The sequence below is a fragment of the Salmo trutta genome, chromosome 25 (genome assembly GCF_901001165.1).
Source record: "Salmo trutta chromosome 25, fSalTru1.1, whole genome shotgun sequence".
In the NCBI taxonomy this organism is placed as follows: domain Eukaryota; kingdom Metazoa; phylum Chordata; class Actinopteri; order Salmoniformes; family Salmonidae; genus Salmo; species Salmo trutta.
Window position 1 is genome coordinate 17227731 of NC_042981.1, and position 24793 is coordinate 17252523.

The 24793-nt window shown below is 42.1% G+C and overlaps 1 protein-coding gene across 1 annotated transcript in view; it reads right to left on the bottom strand.

The window, feature by feature from the left end:
- Positions 1 to 24793, bottom strand: part of LOC115161786 (A-kinase anchor protein 6) — a 238109-nt gene that overhangs the window by 174622 nt on the left and 38694 nt on the right. The window contains exon 3 of the mRNA XM_029712567.1: positions 1341 to 1592. Coding sequence (XP_029568427.1) covers positions 1341 to 1592 — 252 coding nt within the window. The remainder of the gene's footprint in view (positions 1 to 1340; positions 1593 to 24793) is intronic.

Consider the following 24793-nt stretch of genomic DNA (forward strand, 5'->3'; position numbering starts at 1 on the left):
TTTACATGTGATATTTTGGTTATTTAGCAGGTGGCCAGACGCTAATAATATCTATTTCGCAAGACGCAACGTATAAATACTGCTCTGATCACGATACAGAGGACAGAAACAGATACCCCAGACAAAGACAAACGCCTACACTCATACAGAGTATTTGATCTAAAAAGAAGGAGATGTCTGACTATGTGTTCGCCAGTCCTGACACTACGAGAAGCCGTCGGGTGAAATATCCTCAGTCGGAGGAGACGTGCAATGATTTATACGCTTGTTCAGACATCATTACAGACCTGGGGTCACCAGACAGTGGGTCAGAGAATCAGGGTTCAACTCAATCTGAGTCTGGAGGGGTAAAGCGAGGTGCGAGGCGAGAGGTGAGGCGCGGCACCCTGGCTGTGGTGGAACAGGGTCTACTGAGTGTCCTCCTACTGACAACTCTCATCAGACTACGCTCCTACAACTACTACAAGGACATCAGCCAGAGAGAAAACCAGACGTTACAGTCTGTGTCTCTCCTTAAGACCAACTACACTGAACAGAGACAGTTACAGAGAGAGAAAGACCAGTTACAGAGAGATATAGAAAGATTGGATATGATTATTAGAGGATCCTGTCCACACGGATGGAGAATCTTTAACACTAGTTGTTATTGTGTCTCTTCTGAGAAGAAATTCTAGGCTGAGAGCAGACAGGACTGCAGAGAGAGAGGAGCAGACCTGGTGATCGTTAATAATGAAGAGGAACAGAGATTTATCAACAGAATTACTGCAGGAGCATTTGTTTGGATTGGTCTGTCTGATTTTAGAGACTGAGGGGATCTGGAAGTGGGTGGACGGCACACAACTGACCACAGGGTACAGGGATGGACAGCCTAATAACCTTGGGGACCAGGATTGTGTGGAATTCAATAGCCACCGATCAACCCCACTATCAGTATGTAATGACAAGGTATGTTCCATTCCACTGCATTGGATCTGTGAGAAATAAGATTCCCACACTGTATACGGTCTCTGTTTAAGTTGTGTTATAGCAGTCTGATGTTATTTGGTAGAGTAATATTGTTGGTGTCAAGCCACTCAGAACTATATTTGGTAGAGTGGGTCACCACGGAGAGTGTAAAAGTGCATAATACAGTATGTACTCTTATTTCCCAAAATAAAGTGAATATCATACTGTACAAATGCATCTTTCAATCAATTGTTTAATATGCTACTGTCATGTTGTTTTTTTTGCTTATGCCTATTCAATAAATCATTGAAACCTGAAAAGTTTTCATGTTTATTGTAGGATAGCGATAGTTGTGTAAAGCACATGCCATGTTAGGGAGGCTGTTAATTATTAACCTGGTGGTGGTCCTGAGAGAAGGCTTGCAGGATGTCTGTCTGTCGGGTGTAGTTTCCATTGGAGTCCTGGAGGCCCTGCAGCAGCCTCTCCTTCAGTACCAGGACAGAGACACGGAGCTGGTGCCACAGGAGCTGCACACTGCGGATATCCACAATGATGTTCACAGAGTAGGACAGCAGCTTCAAGGAGAACTCTGTCTCCAGCAACGCATGGATCTGCTCCACATGGTCCGAGATGTCCTCACAAATGTCCTACACACACACACACACACACACACACACACACACACACACAGGAGAGATGGGACAAATTATAACACTTACACAAGCCTGGCATTGAAGAGATAATTATTGTATTTTTATATGCTTAACTATTCTGAAATAAACGTACACGTTATCTTGACGCTCTACAGACTGAAAAGAGAGCAGACAGACATGATTGTGAGTCTCCCTTAGGGCTGTTCCGGTCACCGTATTACCGCAACACCGGAGGTCACGAGTCATGAAGGCAGTCAAATTCCATGTGCCCGATTAGTCACGGTAATTAGGCTTCTCCAAGCTCTGATGTTGCTGATGGTCATTAGTAGCCTACCAAACTTGCTAACTGTCTGGTACTCAGCACTCTATTGTCCCTCTAATCACTCTGACATCAATGCAAATGTGTTCGAAAATCAAACACTTCATGAGGGCCCATGAGCTCATGTTGTGCAACATTTCAATAGGCTATACATTTGCACGAGAAAACGGAGTGATGGCCTCTACTAAAAAGAAGAGGTTCAGCTTTCTATAGGCTAGGCCTACTATATTTATTTCTCAACTCTTCTAATATTAAGCACATTGCTTATCTTTACAACAGGAGTATAGTCTACAGTGAGGGAAAAAAGTATTTGATCCCCTGCTGATTTTGTACGTTTGCCCACTGACAAAGAAATGATCAGTCTATAATTTTAATGGTAGGTTTATTTGAACAGTGAGAGACAGAATAACAACAACAAAAAATCCAGAAAAACGCATGTCAAAAATGTTATAAAATGATTTGCATTTTAATGAGGGAAATAAGTATTTGACCCCTCTGCAAAACATGACTTAGTACTTGGTGGCAAAACCCTTGTTGGCAATCACAGAGGTCAGACGTTTCTTGTAGTTGGCTACCAGGTTTGCACACATCTCAGGAAGGATTTTGTCCCACTCCTCTTTGCAGATCTTCTCCAAGTTATTAACCTCTTGACGGTCGCCTAGGATAGGGGGCGCTACAGCGATTTTTGAAAAAAAATTGTGCCCATTTTAAACAGCCTCCTACTCAAACTCAGAAGCTAGGATATGCATATAATTAATACTTGTGGATAGAAAACACCCTAAAGTTTCTAAAACTGTTTGAATGGTGTCTGTGAGTATAACAGAACTCATATGGCAGTCAAAACCCCGAGACCGATCGTAACAGGATGTGGAATTCTGAATTGCGGACTCAACTTCATCACTTTGCCTATTAATCACACATGGTTCATTGAGCACTTCCTATTGCTTCCACTAGATGTCCCCAGTCTTTACAAAGTGGTTTGAGTCTCCTACTGTGAAAACTGACTGAATGAGACGCTGTGGAAAGTGGTCACATGAGGAGGGCCATCACCATTATGACGCCGGCGCCCCTGGCTACCCTCCCCTTTTCGAAACGTTTTGAAAGACAATGCAATTGTCCCCCTTGAATCTTATTGGAGCTCTGGTTGAAAAAGGCCCTAAAGATTCATGTTATACAACGTTTGACATGTTTGAACGAACCTAAATTTAAAAAAAATGCATTTTATTGAAAGAGGAGTCCCGCAGCCGACGGGAGTTTTGGAGCAGCCTTCAGAACGCGCTAACAAGAACAAGCTATTGGGACGTAAAGGATTAACTTTTTTGAACGAAAATACATTTGTTGTGGACCTGGGATTCCTGGAAGTGCTTTCTGAGGAAGATAATCAAAGGTAAGGGATTATTGACAATAGTATACAAGAGTAGATTTGATATGCAATTGTTCCAAGATGGCGCTGACCTGTAACGGTAGCCTATTTTTCTGAGTATCGCATAGTGTGATTACCCAGTAAAGTTATTTTTAAATCTGGCATTACAGGTGCTTTCATATTCATCTATAAATCTTAGAATGACAATATTACATTTTAAAAATGTTTTCGAATAGTAATTTAGTAAATTGTAGCGCTATTTCACCGGATGCATTTGAGGGAAAATAGTTAGTCAACGTCACGCGCCGATGTAAAATGCTTTTTTTATATATAAATATGAACTTTATCGAACAAAAGAATGCATGTATTGTGTAACATGATGTCCTAGGAGCGTCATCTGATGAAGATTGTCAAAGGTTAGTGCTGCATTTAGCTGTTTTTTGGTTATTTGTGATGCATGTGGTTGGTCGGAAAATGGCTATGTGGCTACTTTTACGATATACTCTAACATAATCTAATGTTTTGCTTTTGCTGTAAAGCCTTTTTGAAATCGGACAACGTGGTTCAATTCAGGAGAGGTGTATCTATAAAACGATTATAACATAGTCCTATATTTGAAAAAAAATGTATATTAAATTTTGTTATGCTAATGGCGATAGGATTTTTCGCTGGATGTCGAGCCCGACCAGGGGTTAAGGTTTCGAGGCTGACGTTTGGCAACTTGAACCTTCAGCTCCCTCCACAGATTTTCTATGGGATTAAGGTCTGGAGACTGGCTAGGCCACTCCAGGACCTTAATGTGCTTCCTCTTGAGCCACTCCTTTGTTGCCTTGGCCGTGCGTTTTGGGTCATTGTCATGCTGGAATACCCATCCACGACCCATTTTCAATGCCCTGGCTGAGGGAAGGCGGTTCTCACCCAAGATTTGACGGTACATGGCCCCGTCCATCGTCCCTTTGATGCGGTGAAGTTGTCCTGTCCCCTTAGCAGAAAAAACACCCCCAAAGCATAATGTTTCCACCTCCATGTTTAAAACGGTGGGGATGTTGTTCTTAGGGTCATAGGCAGCATTCCTCCTCCTCCAAACATGGCGAGTTGAGTAAATGCCAAAGAGCTTCATTTTGGTCTCCTCTGACCACAACACTTTCACCCAGTTGTCCTCTGAATCATTCAGATGTTCATTGGCAAACTTCAGACGGGCATGTATATGTGTTTTCTTGAGCAGGGGGACCTTGCGGGCGCTGCAGGATTTCAGTCCTTCACGGCGTAGTGTGTTACCAATTGTTTTCTTGGTGACTATGGTCCCAGATGCCTTGAGATCATTGACAAGATCCTCCCGTGTAGTTCTGGGCTGATTCCTCACCGTTCTCATTGCAACTCCACGAGGTGAGATCTTGCAAGGAGCCCCAGGCCGAGGGAGATTGACAGTTCTTTTGTGTTTCTTCCATTTGCAAATAATAGCACCAACTGTTGTCACCTTCTCCCCAAGCTGCTTGGCGATGGTCTTGTAGCCCATTCCAGCCTTGTGTAGGTCTACAATCTTGTCCCTGACATCCTTGGAGAGCTCTTTGGTCTTGGCCATGGTGGAGAGTTTGGAATCTGATTGATTGATTGCTCCTGTGGACAGGTGTCTTTTATACAGGTAGCAAGGTGAGATTAGGAGCACTCCCTTTAAGAGTGTGCTCCTAATCTCAGCTCGTTACCTGTATAAAAGACACCTGGGAGCCAGAAATCTTTCAGATTGAGAGGGGGTCAAATACTTATTTCCCTCATTAAAATGCTAATCAATTTATAACATTTTTGACATGCATTTTTATGGATTTTTTTGTTGTTATTCTGTCTCTCACTGTTCAAATAAACCTACCATTAAAATTATAGACTGACCATTTCTTTGTCAGTGGGCAAATGTACAAAATCAGCAGGGGATCAAATACTTTTCCCCCCTAACTGTACAGCCTGCACAAAGAAACAAAGCAGAGCTCATGCCTTTCAACTGACTTTTTTCAAATCATTGTTAGAGTCGCATCATGCAGCCTTAGAATGTATTAAAAATCCAAACATATAGCGGAATGTTTGTAGAACAACTAAAGTCACTTTAATAACTCTAAATTAAGCATATAGGAATAACTATTTTTTTTTTAAACGCTCAACACAGAATAGCCGCATGTGCGCACTCCCTCAAATTGTTCGGAGAAAATATCCTTTCTATTTTATTCAGCTTTGTTCAATTGTATTCTTCATACTATAAAATAATGCCGCGGAATTCTAAGCAATTCTTGTCTGCTAAATGAACTAGTGTAGCCCACTGCCATTTGGCATAGCCAGATCAAGGCCTAACAAGGACAACTCTGAAGTATGTTATTTTGTTCTTCTGAAATAGACTACATTTTCTTCATATCATGCTTCTTTACACATGTCTAAAATAAATTATGGATTTATTGTGAAGATGAAGGCCATATTACATGGATTTATTAGACTTTTTAAAATGTAGTTGTTCCAAAGGTCAGCATCAGTGGCTTGTAGGCTATGTGTGGAAGCCAGGAGATGCAAATGTATTTATGTTAATTAACGGTCAAATACAGTGAGAGTTATTTGCTTGACAATCACCAGCTGACAAAATGTTGTGACCGCCACAGCCCTAGTCTCACTGCCAGTACATTAAAATCAGAACCAAGTGGTGGCGATTAAGTCATAACTTCCATGTTAAAAATATGAGTCAGTTTCACATGGAGGCAGGGTCAGCACGCAGATTGACTAGGGAGGCATTTTCTGAGCTAAACTGACCAAGATGCACCTCCAACAACACATAAAACCTCACATAATTCTGCCGAAAAACAATGACAATTTCTCTCAACCAGTGGCATATGGGTTTTTTAGGTGAGCGCTGATGCCGCCCTGCAGGGTTGGGTAGGTTACTTTCTTAAATGTAATCGGTTACAGTTACTAGTTACCTGTCCAAAATTGAAATCAGTAACACAACTTTTGGATTACCAAAACTCAGTAACATAATCTGATTACATTCAGTTGTCACGTCCTGACCAGTAAAAGGGGTTATTTGTTATTGTAGTTTGGTCAGAGCGTGGCAGGGGGTGTTTGTTTTGTGTGGTTTGGGTTTTTTGGTTTATGTTCTACATTATCTATTTCTATGTGTTTATCAAGTTTTTCTATTTCTATGTTGGCATTTTGGTAGGACCTCCAGGAAGCTGGTTGTCATTGCCTCTAATTGGAGGCCATATTTAGTTGGGGTTTGTTTCACTTGTGTTTGGTGGGTGGTTGTTTCCGGTATAGTCTGTGCACCTTACTGGACTGTATGCCTGCTCAGCATATCTGGCCACCAGTGCGTCTCCTAGGCCCAGGCTACCCTGCGCCTGCTCTACGCACGGCAACTATCATTCCTCAGCACAGCCCAGTTCGCCCTATGCCAGCACTCCGCCCGTGCAGGGCTACAGTGACAACTCAGCCAGGACGGGTTGTGCAGGCTGTGCGCTCCAGACCTCCAGTGCGTCTTCAAGACCCAGTGTATCCTGTTCCTGCTCCTCGCACTAGCCCTGTGGTGCGTGTTACTGTTCTGGCGCCTCCAAAGCCAGCCCCACGCATCAGGTCTCTAGTGCGCCTGCCCAGTCCAGTACATCCTGTTCCTGCTCCTCGCACTAGCCCTGAGGTGCGTGTCACTAGTCTGGAGCCCCCAAAGCTAGCCCCACGCATCAGGTCTCTAGTGCGCTTGCCCAGTCCAGTATGTCCTGTTCCTGCTCCTCGCACTAGCCCTGAGGTGCGTGTCAATAGTCTGGTGCCTTCAAAGCCAGCCCCACGCATCAGGCCTTCAGTGCGCAGTCCCCGTCCAGAGCTTCCGGCGACAGTCCCCTGTCCAGAGCTTCCGGCGACAGTTCGCCGTCCAGAGCTTCCGGCGACGGCCCACAGCCCGGAGCCTGCAGAGACGGCCCACAGCCCGGAGCCTGCAGAGACGGCCCACAGCCCGGAGCCTGCAGAGACGGCCCACAGCCCGGAGCCTGCAGAGACGGCCCACAGTCCGGAGACGCTCCTCAGCCCGAGGTCTCCAGCGACGCTCCTCAGCCCGAGGTCTCCAGCGACGCACCTCAGCCCGAGGTCTCCAGCGACGCACCTCAGCCCAGAGCCTTCAGCAGTGGTCTACAGCCCTGAGCCTTCAGCGGGGGTGTTGGGGTACTGTCACGTCCTGACCAGTAAAAGGGGTTATTTGTTATTGTAGTTTGGTCAGGGCGTGGCAGGGGGTGTTTGTTTTGTGTTGTTCGGGTTTTTGGTTTATGTTCTACGTTTTCTATTTCTATGTGTTTATCAAGTTTTTCTATTTCTATGTTGAGGTTTTGGTAGGACCTCCAATTAGAGGCAGCTGGTTGTCGTTGCCTCTAATTGGAGGCCATATTTAGTTGGGGTTTGTTTCACTTGTGTTTAGTGGGTGGTTGTTGTTTCCTGTATAGTCTGTGCACCTTACGGGACTGTTTTCGTCATTTGTTTTGTTTAAGTGTTTTTCCTTCAATAAAGAAGAAGATGATAAATATACCCGCTGCATTTTGGTCCACTCCTTACGACGAACGTGACATCAGTTACTTTTAGATTACTTTCCCTTAAGAGGCATTAGAAGAAGACAAAAATCTATGTTACCAAATTAACGACATCTATTGCAGAATAAATCAATGTTAAAGTTTACATAGCTGGCCAAATATGTATGTTAAATTTTACTTTATGGGTTGTTTATGGAGGCTGCTTCTAACCCATTGTCTTCAAATAAATACAATAATATGATTAACTTAAGTTATATTTACATTAAAAACCAAAAGAATTCCAGTCATTCCAATAAATGTTATACCCCTTGATCTTCAAGAATAGGACTTGGAAATATGGAAGAATAGATTAGCCAAATTGTTTTACCTGAGCATAACCCAAAAACGAAGGACTTATTAGTCAGCCCTTCTCTGTTGTTTATGATTTTGTTGTTATGGAGGACTGATTGAGCTCATTGATTCGAGTTGAAAAATAAATGCTGTGCTCATGGAATGGCATGGTTTGAGCACTACTGGAAAGTTCTATTTACATGTGAAAAATGAATGCCATATGCTGCATTTGCTATAGGAATTGTGTTAACCTTGTTGTTGGTGACACTTTGATATCTTGATAATATGCAGCTGTTTAAAACCTGTTGGGGCTAGGGGGCAGTATAGTCACTTTCGGATGAAATACGTGCCCACATTTAACTGCCTCCTACTCAAACTCAGAAGCTAGGATATGCATATTATTAGTAGATTTGGACAGAAAACACTCTAAAGTTTCCAAAACTTTTTGAATGATGTCTGTGACTATAACAGAACTCATATGGCAGGCAAAAACCTGAAGATTCCAAGCAGGAAATGAAAATCTGGTTCCTGTAGTTTTCTCAAGTCCTTGCCTTTCTGACACACAATGAGTTAGGACTCAAATAGCACTTCCTAAGGCTTCCACTAGATGTCAACAGTCTTAGAAAGTTGTTTGAGACTTTTGCGGTAAACACAGACCGAAGGAGAACGCTGGTAAGCAGGTGCCCTGAAAATCCATTGAGTTCATAGGGCGCGTTCATGTGAGAGGATACCTGTGTTCCAAAACTTTTTTCAAGACATAGCATGGGTCCGGTTGGAATATTACTGAAGTTTCACGTTCTCAAGGCCCTAAAGATTGATGCTATACAACGTTTGACATGTTTGAACGAACGTAAATAGAACTTTTTCTTGACTTTCGTCGTCACATTTCCCGACATTTTGAGTAGCCTACTGAATGCGTAAACAACATGGAGTTATTTGGACATAAATTATGAACTTTATCGAACAAAACAACATTTATTGTGGACCTGGAATTCCTGGAAGTGACTTCTGATGAAGATTATTAAAGGTAAGTGAATATTTATAATGCTATTTATGCGTTTAGATGACTCCAAGATGGCCGGTGTCTATAATTGCCTGCTGTTTTTTCTGAGCACAGTACTCAGATTATTGCAAAGTGTGCTCTCCCAGTAAAGTTATTTTGAAATCTGTCAACGTGATTGCATTCAGATGTTAATCTATAAATCTTTGAATAACAGTTTAATATTTTATCAACGTTTCTAATGAGTAATTTTGTAATTTGTGCTGATTCACCGGAATTTTTGGAGGCAAAATATTTTCTGAACATCACCGTCATTGTAAAATGCTGTTTTTGGATATAAATATGAACTTGATAGAACACAAAATGCATATATTGTCTAACATAATGTCCTAGGAGTGTCATCTGATGAAGATTGTCAAAGGTTAGTGCATAATTTTAGCTGGTTTTCTGCTTTTGGTGACGCCTGTTCTTGCATTGAAAATGGCTGTGTGTAATGTTTTGTCTATGTACTGTCCTAACATAATCTAACTTTATGCTTTCGCCGTAAAGCCTTTTTCAAATCGGACAACGTGGTTAGATTAAGGAGATGTTTATCTTTCAAATGGTGTAAAATAGTTGTATGTTTGAGAAATTTGAATTATGACATTTTGTGGTTTTGAATTTGGCGCTCTGATATTTCACTGGCTGTTGATAGTGTGTACCGCGGGTGGGACGCTAGCGTCACACGTAGCCCATAGAAGTTAAAGGGCAAATCCACAGATGAAACAATAACATAAAACGGTAGCCCCGCCTCTGTTTTGGTAAAAACTGAGGGATGGGCCTGGAGAAATGTAACCACTCTCAGATTAATAGACAGAGCTGTGGATGCAATGACTGACCATCCATGATAACACAATGTTTTAACCATATTATGAGGCTATACAGTGTTTGTTTACATTTACAATGTTTACAAACAGAGTGTGACAGTTGAACTAAGCTCATGAGGCATTTATATTCTTCAAGAATCAATATTATATATATATATATATATATATATATACACAAAAATGTGTAAGTCCAAAAATGGATGTAGCCACTACAGATTGCCCCTTTTAGATTTTTTTTTTTAGCAGCATTTTATTCCTTAGGCTGGGATCTGCACTATGCAGCTGTTGCAAAAACACATTTTTCACTGGCTGTCCACTAGTTTCAAAAACAATGATTGATAGGCAGCTTAAACTTCTTGAATTCAACCATTATTGGGTTAAAATACACATTTAGATTTGTGAACAGCCATCCACAACAAACACAATCCGTAAGGTGCAAATAGATAAATGAGAGAGCAGCACTGTGATTCACATCAATGTACAGTTGAAGTCGGAAGTTTACATACACCTTAGCCAAATACATTTAAACTCAGTTTTTCACAATTCCTGTGTAACGGCTGTCGTGGTGAATAGATGACCAAAACGCAGACGGGATGTGAATGCTCATCTTTCTATTTAATTAGAATAAAATGAACACAAAAAACAAGAAACAATAGACCGACAGGAACAGTTCGCAGGCTAACATAAAGCAGTGCTAAAACAACAACCCACAAACCCCAGGTGAAAAACACACTCCTAATATATGACTCCCAATCAGGAACAACGATATCCAGCTGTTCCTGATCAGGCGTCACAAGACTAACACAGAAACAGACATACTAGAAAACACATACAGACTTCTTCTGCCACTGACCAAAATACTACACAACTACTCCCTCTGCTGGTCAGGACGTGACATCCTGACATTTAATCCTAGTAAAAATTCCCTGTCTCTGGTCAGTTAGAATCACCACTTTATTGTAAGAATGTGAAATGTTAGAATAATAGTAGAGAGAATGATTTATTTCAGCTTTTATTTCTTTTATCACATTCCCAGCGGGTCAGAAGTTTACATACACTCAATTAGTATTTGGTAGCATTGCCTTAAAATTGTTCAACTTGGGTAAAATGTTTTGTGTAGCCTTCCACAAGCTTCCCACAATAAGTTGGGTCAATTTTGGCCCATTCCTCCTGACAGAGCTGGTGTAACTGAGTCAGGTTTGTAGGCCTCCTTGCTCACACACGCTTTTTCAGTTCTGCCCACAAATAATCTATAGGATTGAGGTCAGGGCTTGTGATGGCCACTCTAATACCTTGACTTTGTTGTCCTTAAGCCATTTTGCCACAACTTTGGAAGTATGCTTGGGGTCATTGTCCATTTGGAAGACCCATTTGCGTTCAAGCTTTGACTTTCTGACTGATGTTGCTTCAATATATCCATATAATTTTCCTGCCTCATAATGCCATCTATTTTGTGAAGTGCACCAGTCCCTCCTGCAGCAAAGCACCCCCACAACATGATGCTGCCACCCCTGTGCTTCACGGTTGGGATGGTATTCTTCAGCTGACAAGCCTCCCCCTTTTTCCTCCAAACATAATGACGGTCAATATGGCCAAACAGTTCTATTTTTGTTTCATCAGACCAGAGGACATTTCTCCAAAAAGTACGATCTTTGTCCCCATGTGCAGTTGCAAACCATAGTCTGTCTTTTTTCATGGTGGTTTTGGAGCAGTGGCTTCTTCCTTGCTGAGTGGCCTTTCAGGTTATGTCGATGTAGGACTCGTTTTACTGTGGATATAGATACCTTTGTACCTGTTTCCTCCAGAATCTTCACAAGGTCCTTTGCTGTTGTTCTGGGATTGATTTGCACTTTTCGCACCAAAGTACGCTCATCTCTAGGAGACAGAATGCGTCTCCTTCCTGAGCGGTATGACAGCTGCGTGGTCCCATGGTCTTAATACTTGCATACTATTGTTGTACAGATAAATGTGGTACCTTCAGGCGTTTGGAAATTGCTTCCAAGGATGAACCAGTCCTGTGGAGGTTCTACAATTTTCTTTCTGAAGTCTTGGCTGATTTCTTTTGATTTTCCCATGATGTCAAGCAAAGAGGCACTGAGATTGAAGGTAGGCCTTGAAATACATCCGCAGGTACACCTCCAATTGACTCAAATTATGTCAATTAGCCTACCAGAAGCTTCTAAAGCCATGACATCATTTTCGGGAATTTTCCAAGCTGTTAAAGGCACAGTCAACTTAGTGTATGTAAACTTCTGACCCACTGGTATTGTGATACAGTGAATTATAAGTGAAATAATCTGTTTGTAAACAATTCTTTGAAAAAGTACTTGTGTCATGCACAAAGTAGATGTCCTAACCGACTTGCCAAAACTATAGTTTGTTAACAAGAAATTTGTGGAGTGGTTGAAAAACGAGTTTTAATGACTCCAACCTAAGTGTATGTAAACTTCTGACTTCAACTGTAGATATCAATGATAAGTGATGTCCGTAACTCCGTAGACTACAGTACACCACTGCTGTCGTCCTTACCGTTTATTCAAGTTGATTAATCTTTGGATGCCGACAGCAGTCGCACCATTGGAAGACATAGCTTGGACTGTAGCCTACAAAAACCTATTCCTGCTCTTTTCCCACGATCCATCAAACACATTTAGTGTGTCATCATAGTGGTCTCTGACTTGTGGTCAGACACGCTCAGGTGGAACAAACTTAAACTTGCGCCTTTTCTCAATGCTGATTTGAATGTCATTGAGAAAACAGAGAAGTGTCAAAGCTTTTTTCACGAACATCCTTTCTGAATTTAAAAGTAATCCTCAAAGTAATCTAGTTTTTCAAAAGTATCTGTAATCTGATTACAATATTTTTTGCTGGTAACGGATTACAGTTACCGTTTTTTTGTAATGTAATCTGTTACTCCCCAACCCTGTCGCCCTGTTATAAAAAGTCCCCACTTTATCAAAGGCAGGGGCGCAAAATATTTATCATGATTGTCATGATCAGTGGTTTCAAGTTTGTATCGGTCATTTTTATACGAGCTGATCATAGCGAAAAATAAAATACTTCTGCATTTCCCGCTGTGGAAACACATTGCAAATAGGCTCAGGATAACTCCTGATAAAATTGGGTAGCTGATATTCAGAGCTTAAATAGACCAATTGATTAGGCACAGGAATCAGGACTAATAAAGCCAATGCAACGGCCTGCTTTACAAAGTTGGGCCTACCACATGGATGGGCGTTCATAAAATTACATTGTGGGCTGATATGGTAGGCTAAACCCCAGTAAGCGCGGAGTGCCTACTTTGAAGAATCTAAAATCAAAAATATATTTTGATTTGTCTAACACTTTTTTGTTTACTACATGATTCCATATGTGTTATTTCATAGTTTTGATGTCTTCACTATTATTCTACAATGTAGAAAATAGTAAAAAAATAACGAAAAACCCTGGAATGAGTTGGTGTGTTCAAACGTTTGACTGGTACTGTATGTTTTTTCAACTCTCATTCAGAACCAAAAATGTACCTGATTTCAGATCTGGAAAATACATATTTTCAATGTAGGAAAAATACTTATTTTCAACTTCCAGAATACATGTATTTTCACCTTTAATTCAGAACATGCTTGCTGGGACTATTCTAGTTTTGACAGTAGCATGTGACTCTGAGCCAATGCTAACCATTTCCTGAAGAGAAGACCCTAAACAGGTGGCTCATGATAAGTATTGACAACATAGCTGCATGGACATAGTCAGCATTCACAGGGCTGGGATATAAAATGTGAGGCCTGTAAATTGAACTGTAGACCAAAACGTGTCTCAGTGCATTAAATATAAAATGTTACCTCATTTTTATGTTGCATAACTGTATAGTCTTTGCAATGAAGCTATGAGGGGGGCGGAGTCATTCCACTACTGTACCAGTTACATCATGTCTGATCTGGTCATAACTGGTTGGTGTGGGCATGACAACTCCATGACAACTGACCCAGTCCCATCCAACCCTTCCCTACCACAGCTGCTAGCCTGGCCAGGACAGGGCTGTCAAACCAGACCAATACTGTATATAGTGACAGACAGTTGATATAGCAATGATGATAGGAGAAACTGCTTCACATACTGTATTGAGTATTGACTATATTCCCTTCAGCCATTTATACATTCACATCCCGAGTGGTACGCCACACATGGTGCCCAGATCATCTCAAGGGTAAGCATTAAAATAGGATAATTCCCCACATATAATGGTTTATTCATCTGGGCTACAGTTAAAGCACCTCGGAATATTCTAGAAAACATTGGACGATCACAACTAAGGCTTATTAAGTAGAGTATTACAATGAGTTATTACTATTTATCACAATACTTGTTACATTGTACTTACAACTGTAATTGCACGGTAATAAGGACACTAACGTTGCTGCTAGCTCACTTACCCCCTGCGTACCAACATACACGTTTCAGACAAAGTAGCTATAGGCTGCCTGTGTAATCACACTGAACAGTCCTCGGCATTCCACTTACACACATGGGGTTTGGACACTAAAACAACAAAACATGGGTTCCTTACTCAGTTCATATCTCAGTCATCAAGTCTGCCCCATGTACTTATTACAGGCTAACGATGAATGATATTTGATATAAAACGAAGGGGAAACCCAGCACATATGGAGCATTCTGACAGCATGTCAGTAGTGACACCCAGGGTAATACTGTAGACAGACTGGTTGGTTGGTCTATCTCAGTAACAGGATAACAATGTCTGTCTAAGCCTGCCTGACTCCCACCCTGTCACAATGGTGCTGAGGACTAATGCAGGCTGGGACGGGCAGGGCCTTTTAATATTAAGAGACTAGGACTGCCCGTTAAAACCAGACAGAGACAGTTGGGCTCCTCAGTCGGTTTTAAAAGCTCCTCACCATCAGCTCCGCTGTTTAAAAAACCTGAGTCATCTCATCTCCTAGAGAGCCACCTCTTCTTCCTCCTTCCTCTAGTTTAAAGGACTAAGGTGAAGTTGTCCCTAGACGCTTGTCTTGGGTACACATTTAGATTCTCCATTAACAGTTCAGGTTAGGATTTGGGGAGAGGAAGCTGATGCTAGATTTGTACCTAGGGCCAACTTTACCCCAGAGCCTCTGAAGTTACAACAGCACATGTTTGACAGCATGTGTTTAGTCAGGCTATGGTTGACCTTTACCCCCTCTGCCAGTCCTGGGGTGAGATTTGGGGAAACTTGGAGTTGGGACCTTTCTCCCCTCCACCAGTCCTGGGTCAGACTTGGGGACAGTGTTGGGATCAGCTGCCGGCTCGCTATGACAGATACCCTCCTCCTACCCAACACTGACAGAGTTCCTCCTACCCAACACTGACAGAGTTCCTCCTACCCAACACTGACAGAGTTCCTCCTACCCAACACTGACAGAGTTCCTCCTACCCAACACTGACAGAGTTCCTCCTACCCAACACTGACAGAGTTCCTCCTACCCAACACTGACAGATTTCCTGCTACCCAACACTGACAGATTTCCCCCTACCCAACACTGACAGATTTGCTCCTACCCAACACTGACAGAGTTCCTCCTACCAAACACTGACAGAGTACATCCTACCCAACACTGACAGAGTTCCTCCTACCCAACACTGACAGAGTTCCTCCTACCCAACACTGACAGATTTCCTCCTACCCAACACTGACAGATTTCCTCCTAACCAACACCCGACCCTCTCAGAAAGACTCTCTCCTCAGACAAACTGAAAGATGTTTATATCAGAGTGCATCAGGGTTTCAGGACACTATCATAACACAGTAAGTTAGGCTTCATATAGATCAGGAAAGAACTGAAGTGAACATACTCCTGTCCTACACACAGCTAGACACACAGCTAGGCAGGCATCGTCTCCATAACAACTGGTCTAACAACAGAACATGGCTCTGGTTGCTGTGCCAGTGGTATCCTGGCTTCGGTGCGTCCTAATCTCTAAATAACATGGCATCTCTCAATGTAGGACAAACACATAGCCACTACACCGATAACCATGGTCTGGGATCCACTCCACTCTAAAATAAACATAGACTACAGTACTGGATCATAGGGGAAACCCAGACTATTTTCATTTGCCCCCCCCCCTTCTACGCTGCTGCTACTCTCTGTTATTATCTATGCATAGTCACTTTAATAACTCTACCTACATGTACATATTACCTTGATTACCTCGACTAACCGGTGCCCCCGAACATTGACTCTGTACCGGTACCCCCTGTATACCGCCTCGCTATTGTTATTTACTGCTGCTCTTTAATTACTTGTTATTCTTATCTCTTACTTTTGGGGGGGTATTTTCTTAGAACTGCATTGTTGGTTAAGGGCTTGTAAGTAAGCATTTCACTGTAAGGTTGTATTCGGCGCATGTGACAAATACAATTTGATTTGACATCATAGGCAAAAAGATCAGAGAAGGATCATTCAAATGTATCTGCTGTTTAGGTCCTTCAACAGCAGTTCACCTCCAGCTAACATAGCATACTGCACTGTGTGATACAGCAATGCTCTATTGAAGCCATTCATTTCTGACAGCTAACCTGCCAATAGGACATATAAGGTGCAAATATCATATTGAAGTGTTATTAGCTATGCAATATGTCCTATTATCTAACCACACATTGCTAAAAAATGCATACATATATGTATGTAACCTTAAAATACACAGCAGATGTCTTCATAAGATACAGACAACACATAATGCATTAAAGACAACCCTTCAAGGTGAATACCCTCGGGCTCTGGTTAGCATTTTAAAAAGTGTTGAATAATTGAAGCTACTTAAAAGAGACTCATGACATTTCACTGCTGCTGCTCAAAGGTAAAGTACTGTCCTACTGTCACTGTGCAGCACGCTCATGACTGGCTTTGATGACGAAAGCACACACACACAGTTTTGTTCACTAGTATAAAGTCCACTGCAATTGAGATAACAGTAACCATTGTCAAGATGATCTATTCCAGCTCAAACATTGTCCAGAGGTCTCTTTACAAAACAAGTCCTGTTCAAAGAACATGTGTTATTACAACCCATTCATTTACAATTCCTTCACATACTGTTCAAATCCAACAGTTCTGGCCAGCCTTAACAGTTACACAGTTCATTCATAGCAAACCAGTACAGTCTAGCTGTGTTCAGTTGCTCCGACAGTATCAACCAGTACAGTCTAGCTGTGTTCAGTTGCTCCGACAGTATCAACCAGTACAGTCTAGCTGTGTTCAGTTGCTCCGACAGTATCAACCAGTACAGTCTAGCTGTGTTCAGTTGCTCCGACAGTATCAACCAGTACAGTCTAGCTGTGTTCAGTTGCTCCGACAGTATCAACCAGTACAGTCTAACGCTGTTACACTCTCTGACAGTATTAGAGCTTGTATCACATGTAGAAGGTACTGTTTGGTGTGAGAGGGCTCCCTGCCCTCTCACAACACTAGGGGGGCTATTTTAGGATTTGACCTCACCCTCCTCTCTGAATTAACCCCGCAGCCCTCTCTCTCTGCCCAGCCAAGGGGCAGCTGCACCTCATGACAGTGTTGCCCCCCTCCTCTGCCCAGCCAAGGGGCAGCTGCACCCCATGACAGAGTGTTGCCCCCCTCCTCTGCCCAGTGGGTTGTGCATCAGACGAGTCAGTCATTTCTAATTCACAGTGATTTGTCCTTATTTGTTCAATCATTTATTATAAAAAGTTGTTTCAACACTTTGGAAAAAGTTAATGCAAAATGGCAGAAGGCAACAGCAAACTTCTCTTACCCTACAAGACTTCTGCAAGCAATCCTTATGAATATTTTGAAGTCTTTGTACATGCTATATTTGCAATAACAAAATATTTTGCAAAATGTTTGTCTTCGGTACCATCAGTATCTACGCTGTAACATAACCTTACCTTTGTGGAGCCTGCATCTGACAGGGTGTGAATGTTGCGTCTGGTGGCTAAGTAAAAGGTATGTACCTAGCCACACTCCATAGTCCACACTCCCAATGACTAGTTGTGAGGTGGCCCCCTCCCCCCAGGCTGTGATCTGCATGCTCTCCTGTCCTCCCCAGGCTCCACCAGCCTTTACCAGGCCTGCCTAGCCTCCACCAGCCTTTACCAGGCCTGCCTAGCCTAGCGTGGGCATGCACACACACACACACACACACACACACACACACACACACACACACAACACACTTGCTGCACAGAGAGACATGAGATGGCTGAATTCCTGGGATTCTCTGTGGCGCTGGGATTACATAACTAGAAATACAGTTTTACAAACAGCTGAAAGTCACCTCCCTGTTCGCCTGAACACTGATCCATCCTAGAGTATAAATAAAGATGTGGGAGTTTGAACTTTCCCCCACGAGGCTGTGTGTCCGCACACATGTGTGTGTTCAGAACCACATTCCTGTAAAGCTTAGAGAGGATCTCATGTTAAATACTGTTGAAGTAATGTGGCTACAGGTTTATCTGCCTCACCTAAAGACCATTCTGGTGGGGAGCTGCTATAGACCACCAAGTGCAAACAGTCAGTATCTGGATAACGTGTGAAATGCTTGATAATGTATGTGATATCAACAGAGATGTATATTTTCTGGGTGATTTAAATATTGACTGGATTTCATCAGGCTGCCCACTCAAGAGAAAGCTTCAAACTGTAACTAGTACCTGAAACCTGGTACAGGTTAAAAATCAACCTACCAAGGTAGTTACAAACAGCACAGGAATGAAATCATCAACATGTATTGACCACATCTTTACTAATGTTGCAGAAAAGTCATTTAAAACAGTATCCAAATTCATTGGACGTAGTGATCACAATATAGTAGCCACATCTAGGAAAACCAAAGTTCCAAAGGCTGGGCCTAATATAGTGTATAAAACCTACTGATATTGCCAACTACTTTAAAGATTTTTTCATTGGCAAGATTAGAAAACTCAGGTATGACATGCCAGCAAAAAAAAGCTGACACTACACATCCAAGTATATCAGACCACATTATGAAAGACAACCATTGTAATTTTGAATTCCGTAAAGTGAGCATGGAAGAGGTGAAAAAAGGATTGTTGTCTATCAACATTATTAATAAGCTACCGGTGTCTGACAACTTGGATGGAAAATTACTGAGGATAATAGTGGGCGATTTTGCCACTCCTATTTGCCATATATTCAATTTAAGCCTACTAGAAAGAATAGTAACAGCCCCTTTACTGGCTTAAATAGCCGAGCAATCAGCCTGTTACCAACCCTTAGTAAATTGGTGGTGTTTGACCAGAAACAAATGGTGTTTGACCAGAAACAATGATGTAAACAAATTGACAACAGACTTTCAGCATGCTTATAGGGAAGGACATTAAAACAAGCACAGCACTTTCACAAAAGAATGATGATTGGCTGAGAGAAAATTATAAAAAGATTGTGGGGGCTGTTTTATTAGACTTCAGAGTGGCTTTTGACATTATTGATCATCGTCTGCTGCTGGAAAAGCATATGTGTTATGGCTTTACACCCCCTGCTTTAATGTGGACAAAGAGTTACCAGTTTAATAGAACACAGAGGGTGTTCTTTATTGGAAGCCTCTCCAACATTTCATTTTATTTAACTAGCACATTCTTATTTACAATGTCGGCCTACCCCCGGCCAAACCCTAACCCGGATGACACTGGACCAGTTGTGCGCCACCCAATGGGACTCCCAATCACGGCTGGTTGTGATACAGCCTGGAATCGAACCAGGGTCTGTAGTGACACGTCTACCACTTAGATGCATTGCTTTAGACCGCTGCACCACTCGGGAGCCATGTAGAATTAGGAATTCCCCAGGGCAGCTGTTTAGGGCCCTTACATTTGAAAATCTTTATATGCGGATGACTCAACACTAGACATGTCAGCTACTACAGCGACTGGAATGACAAACACTTAACAAAGAGTTGCAGTTAGTTTCAGATTGGGTGGCAAGGAATAAGTTGGTCCTAAATATTTCAAAAACTTAAACCATTGCATTTGGGACAAATCATTCACTAAACCCTAAACCTCAACTAAATCTTGTAATTAATAATGTGGAAATTGAGAAACTTGATGTGACTAAACTGCTTGGAGTCACCCTGGATTGTAAAGTGTCATGGTCAAAACATATTGATACAACAGTAGCTAAGATGGGGAGAAGTCTGTCCATAATAAAGTGCATCTCTGCCTTCTAAACAGCACTATCAACAAGGCTGGTCCTACAGGCCCTCGTTTTGTCGCACCTGGACTACTGTTCAGTTGTGTGGTCAGGTGCAATTAGCTCAGAACCGGGCAGCACGGCTGGCCCTAGGATGTACACAGAGAGCTAACATTCGTAATATGCATGTCAATCTCTCCTGGCTCAAAGTGGAGGAGAGATTGACTTCATCACTACTTGTTTTGTGAGAGGTATTGACGTGTTGAAAGCACTGAGCTGTCTGTTTAAACTACTGGCACACAGCTCAGACACCCATGCATACCCCACAAGAGGTCTCTTCACAGTCCAGAACAGACTATGGGGAGATGCACAATATTAAATAGAGCCATGACTACATGGAACTCCATTTCACATCAAGTATCTCATGCAAGCAGTAAAACATAAACCTTATGGAACAGCAGGGACTGTGAAGCAACATGAAACACAGGCACAGACACATGCTAACACACATGATAACATACACACTATACATACACATGGATTTTGTGCTATAGATATGTGGTAGTAGAGTAGGGGCCTGAGGGCACACAATAATGTGTTGTGAAATATGTTGTGAATGTATTGTAATGTTTTAAAAATTGTCTAACTGCCTTAATTTTGCTGGACCCCAGGAAGAGAAGCTGATGCCTTGACAAATACACACACACACACTCAACATTCTATATGCAGCTGCTAGATGCAGCAGCCAGCCCTTAGCAAGGGTCTCTTACTGAGACCGGCTGATACACAGTAACAACTATATAAACAGCAAAGGGCAGTCGAAACATTGACTTCCTTTCCGTCACATATTGTCTACATCTGCAAGAACGTCGTCTCAGGATTCTCTCCAAACACTCAATGTATCACCATAGTAACAACTTCCTCTATTTCTAACACTATCAACATAGTGACACTGAATTCATGTCTTCGTTATATAGAGCACTATAACAGATCTCTGAAGCAGTCCACTCAATCTAGTTTTATGGAAAGGGTCAAATTGTGTTAACCCCTCTCCTTATATCAAATCAAATTTTATTTGTCACATGCGCCGAATACAACAGGTGTAGACCTTACCGTGAAATGATTACTTATAAGCCCTTAACCAACAATGCAGGTTTAAGAAAAATATTGACTAAATACACAAAAGTAAAAAATAAAAGAGCAACAATAAAAGAACAATAACGAGGCTACATACAGGGGGTACCAGTACGAGTCAATGTCCAGGGGTACAGGTTAGTCAAGGTAATTGAGGTAATATGTACAGTAACAGTCCAAAGTTTGGACACACCTAATTACAGGGTTTTTCTTTACTTTTACTATTTTCTACATTGTAGAATAATAGTGAAGATATCAAAACTCTGAAATAGCACATATGGAATCATGTAGTAACCAAAAAAGTTTTAAGACAAATCAAAATATATTTTAGATTTTAGATTCTTCAAAGTAGCCTCCCTTTGCCTTGATGACAGCTTTGCACACTCTTGGCATTCTCTGAACCAGCTTCATGAGGAATGCTTTTCCAACAGTCTTGAAGGAGTTCCCACATATACTGAGCACTTGCTGGCTGCTTTTCCTTCACTCTGCGGTCCAACTCATCCCAAACCATATCAATTGGGTTGAGGTTAGGTGATTGTGGAGGCCAGGTCATCTGATGCAGCACTCCAACACTCCCCTTGGTCAAATAGCCCTTACACAGCCTGGAGGTGTATTGGGTCATGTGCTGTGTCATTGTCCTGTTGAAAAACAAATGATAGTCCCACTAAGCGCAAACCAGATGGGATGGCGTATTGCTGCAGAATGCTGTGGTAGCCATGCTGGTTAAGTGTGCCTTGAATCACAGACTGTGTCACCAGCAAAGCACCCCTACATCATCACACCTCCTCCTCCTCCAAGCTTCACGGTGGGAACCACACATGAAGAGATCATTCGTTCACCTACTCTGCGTCTCACAAAGGCATGGCAGTTGGAACCAAAAATCTCATATTTGGACTCATCAGACCAAAGGACAGATTTCCACCCGTCCATTGCTATTGTTTCTTGTTCCAAGCAAGTCTCCTCTTATTATTGGTGTCCTGTAGAATGTAGAAAATAGTAAAAATAAAGAAAAACCCTTAAATGAGTAGGTGTGTCCAAACTTTTGACTGGTACTGTACATGTAGGTAGGGGTAAAGTGACTATGCATAGATGATAAACAGCGAGTAGCAGCAGCATAAAAAAAGTTAGGTTAGCCATTTGATTAGCTGTTCAGCAGTCTTATGGCTTGGGGGTAGAAGCTGTTAAGAAGCCTTTTGGACCTAGACTTGGAGCTCCGGTACCGATTGGTGTGCGGTAGTTAAGAGAACAGTCTATGACTAGGGTGGCTGGAGTCTTTGGCACTTTTTAGGACCTTCCACTGACACTGCCTGGTATAGAGGTCCTGGATGGCAGGAAGCTTGGCCCCGGTGATGTACTGGGCCGTACGCACTACCCTCTGTAGTGCCTGGTGGTCGGAGGCCGAGCAGTTGCCATACAAGGCGGTGAGGCAACCAGTCAGAATGCTCTCGATGGTGCAGCTGTATAACTTTTTGAGGATCTGAGGACCCATGCCCAATCTTTTCAGTCTCCTGAGGGGGAATAGGTGTTGTCGTTTCCTCTTCACGACTGTCTTGGTGTGTTTGGACAACGGTAGTTTGTTGTTGATGTGGACACCAAGGAACTTGAAGCTCTCAACCTGCTCCATTACAGCCACGTTGATGAGAATGGGGATGTGCTCAGCCCTCCTTTTCCTGTAGTCCACAATCATCTACTTTGTCTTGATCACATTGAGGGAGAGGCTGTTGTCCTGGCACCACACTTCCAAGTCTCTGACCTCCTCCCTATAGGCTGTCTCATCATTGTTGGTGATCAGGCCTGTGAACAAGCGTTGCGATACTGTTGCATGTAGGTCTAGATTATTTATGGACGATCATTTAGACATTTCAAAACATTATTTTAACAACTCCAAACCAATTGCATGTGGCGCAGGAACCACTGACGCACTGCATTTTTCTATTAATAAAGACACCTGCTGGTAACTGGTTAAGACAGCTCATGAGGTGTCCTAAATTAGGGGTTCCTAAACTTTCACTCAGGCCCCCCTTCCAGCATTGGGAAACATCCCGTGTTTCCGCGCCACGTCAATTCCTATGGCACTGTTCATAAAAAACTGTTCACACCCCACTTGTTGGAGAGAAAGCTTATTTCTTGCAATTCTATACATTTTGTCATGGGGTGTAAAGAATATTTTGCAGTTTTAAAGCAAATTTTCTTGCAATGCTATACATTTTGCCATGTCTACTGTGTATTCATGTGCTATTTGAGGGACTTAAAAATGACAACAATATCTATGGGCTTAAAAAATAAAATAAAAAACATTAGCTGACATGGGCTAGTTGATCTGGACATTTCTGACAAGTTATAAACAGCTCTCTAAGGTATGTAATGACTGACATGACAAGAGGAACTGATAATGCAGTACCCAATTTCGAAATGTCACCTTGTTCTACTCCTACAATTTTCAAGAGTAAGTTTAAAGCCAGAATGAGTTCCTTTAAAAAAAGTATAAACAATTTGGGAACCACTGTCCTAAATATCTGTCGACTTGGTGTGACTCTTATGATTAAAGAGGCTCCATGCAAAGCTTTTATTTTGGCTCATAAAAGTAGAATTAAAATGGCTCTATTCTCAGCACTTACAACCAATTTTCTACTCTGAGACGCTTTGTGGATACGGGCCATGACTACGACAAGAGGGCCCCAGGCCTCCTAAAAATGGACTAGACAAGGGCAGGATGGGATGGAGATGGGGATGGATGCTAGAACATAGTCTGTTTAAAGGTCTAATGAAAGGGCTATTGGTCACAATGCTAATGCTAAAAACAAACTACTTTAAGACCATAGGCTGAATAAGGAGAACTACATGCATTGAGAATACTTGTGGCATCATGATTTGTGTCATTATCGAGAGTGATCACACAAACATTTCAGCATCAACAGCCTGTACCAATCAATGTATTGATATACAGGATTCCATTTCAAAGCAAACATTTTTAAAGTCTCAAAGTAAATTCAATCAAAAGCAATTGCCTGTCTGTATTTAAAAAGGGCCGCCTACTGAAATGAAAAGGTCCCGTGTGGATCAGTTGATAGAGCATGGTGCTTGCAATGCCAGGGTTGGGGGTTTGATTCCCACAAGGGACCAGTACAAAAAAAAGGATGAAACTGTATGAACTCAATACTGTGAGGGTTCATACACACACTACTGGATAAGAGTGTCTCCTAAATGACTAAAATGTAAACGAGTCAGTGAGTATTATAACATTGTAACATGTCCACCAAATCCCACTAGATGGCAGACTTCACCAGTGAATCCAAACAGGCACACATTCTGAAAGTCCCAAGAATTCACTCTGGCAACAGAATGACATGTTGTGTTATTTGATACTATTGATTACAGGGGTCATTACAGCTGGTCAAGTTGTGGGTTCAAATAGCTTGAGGGAGACAAAGGCAGGGAGGAGGAAAAGAGACTTACAGAGAGAAATA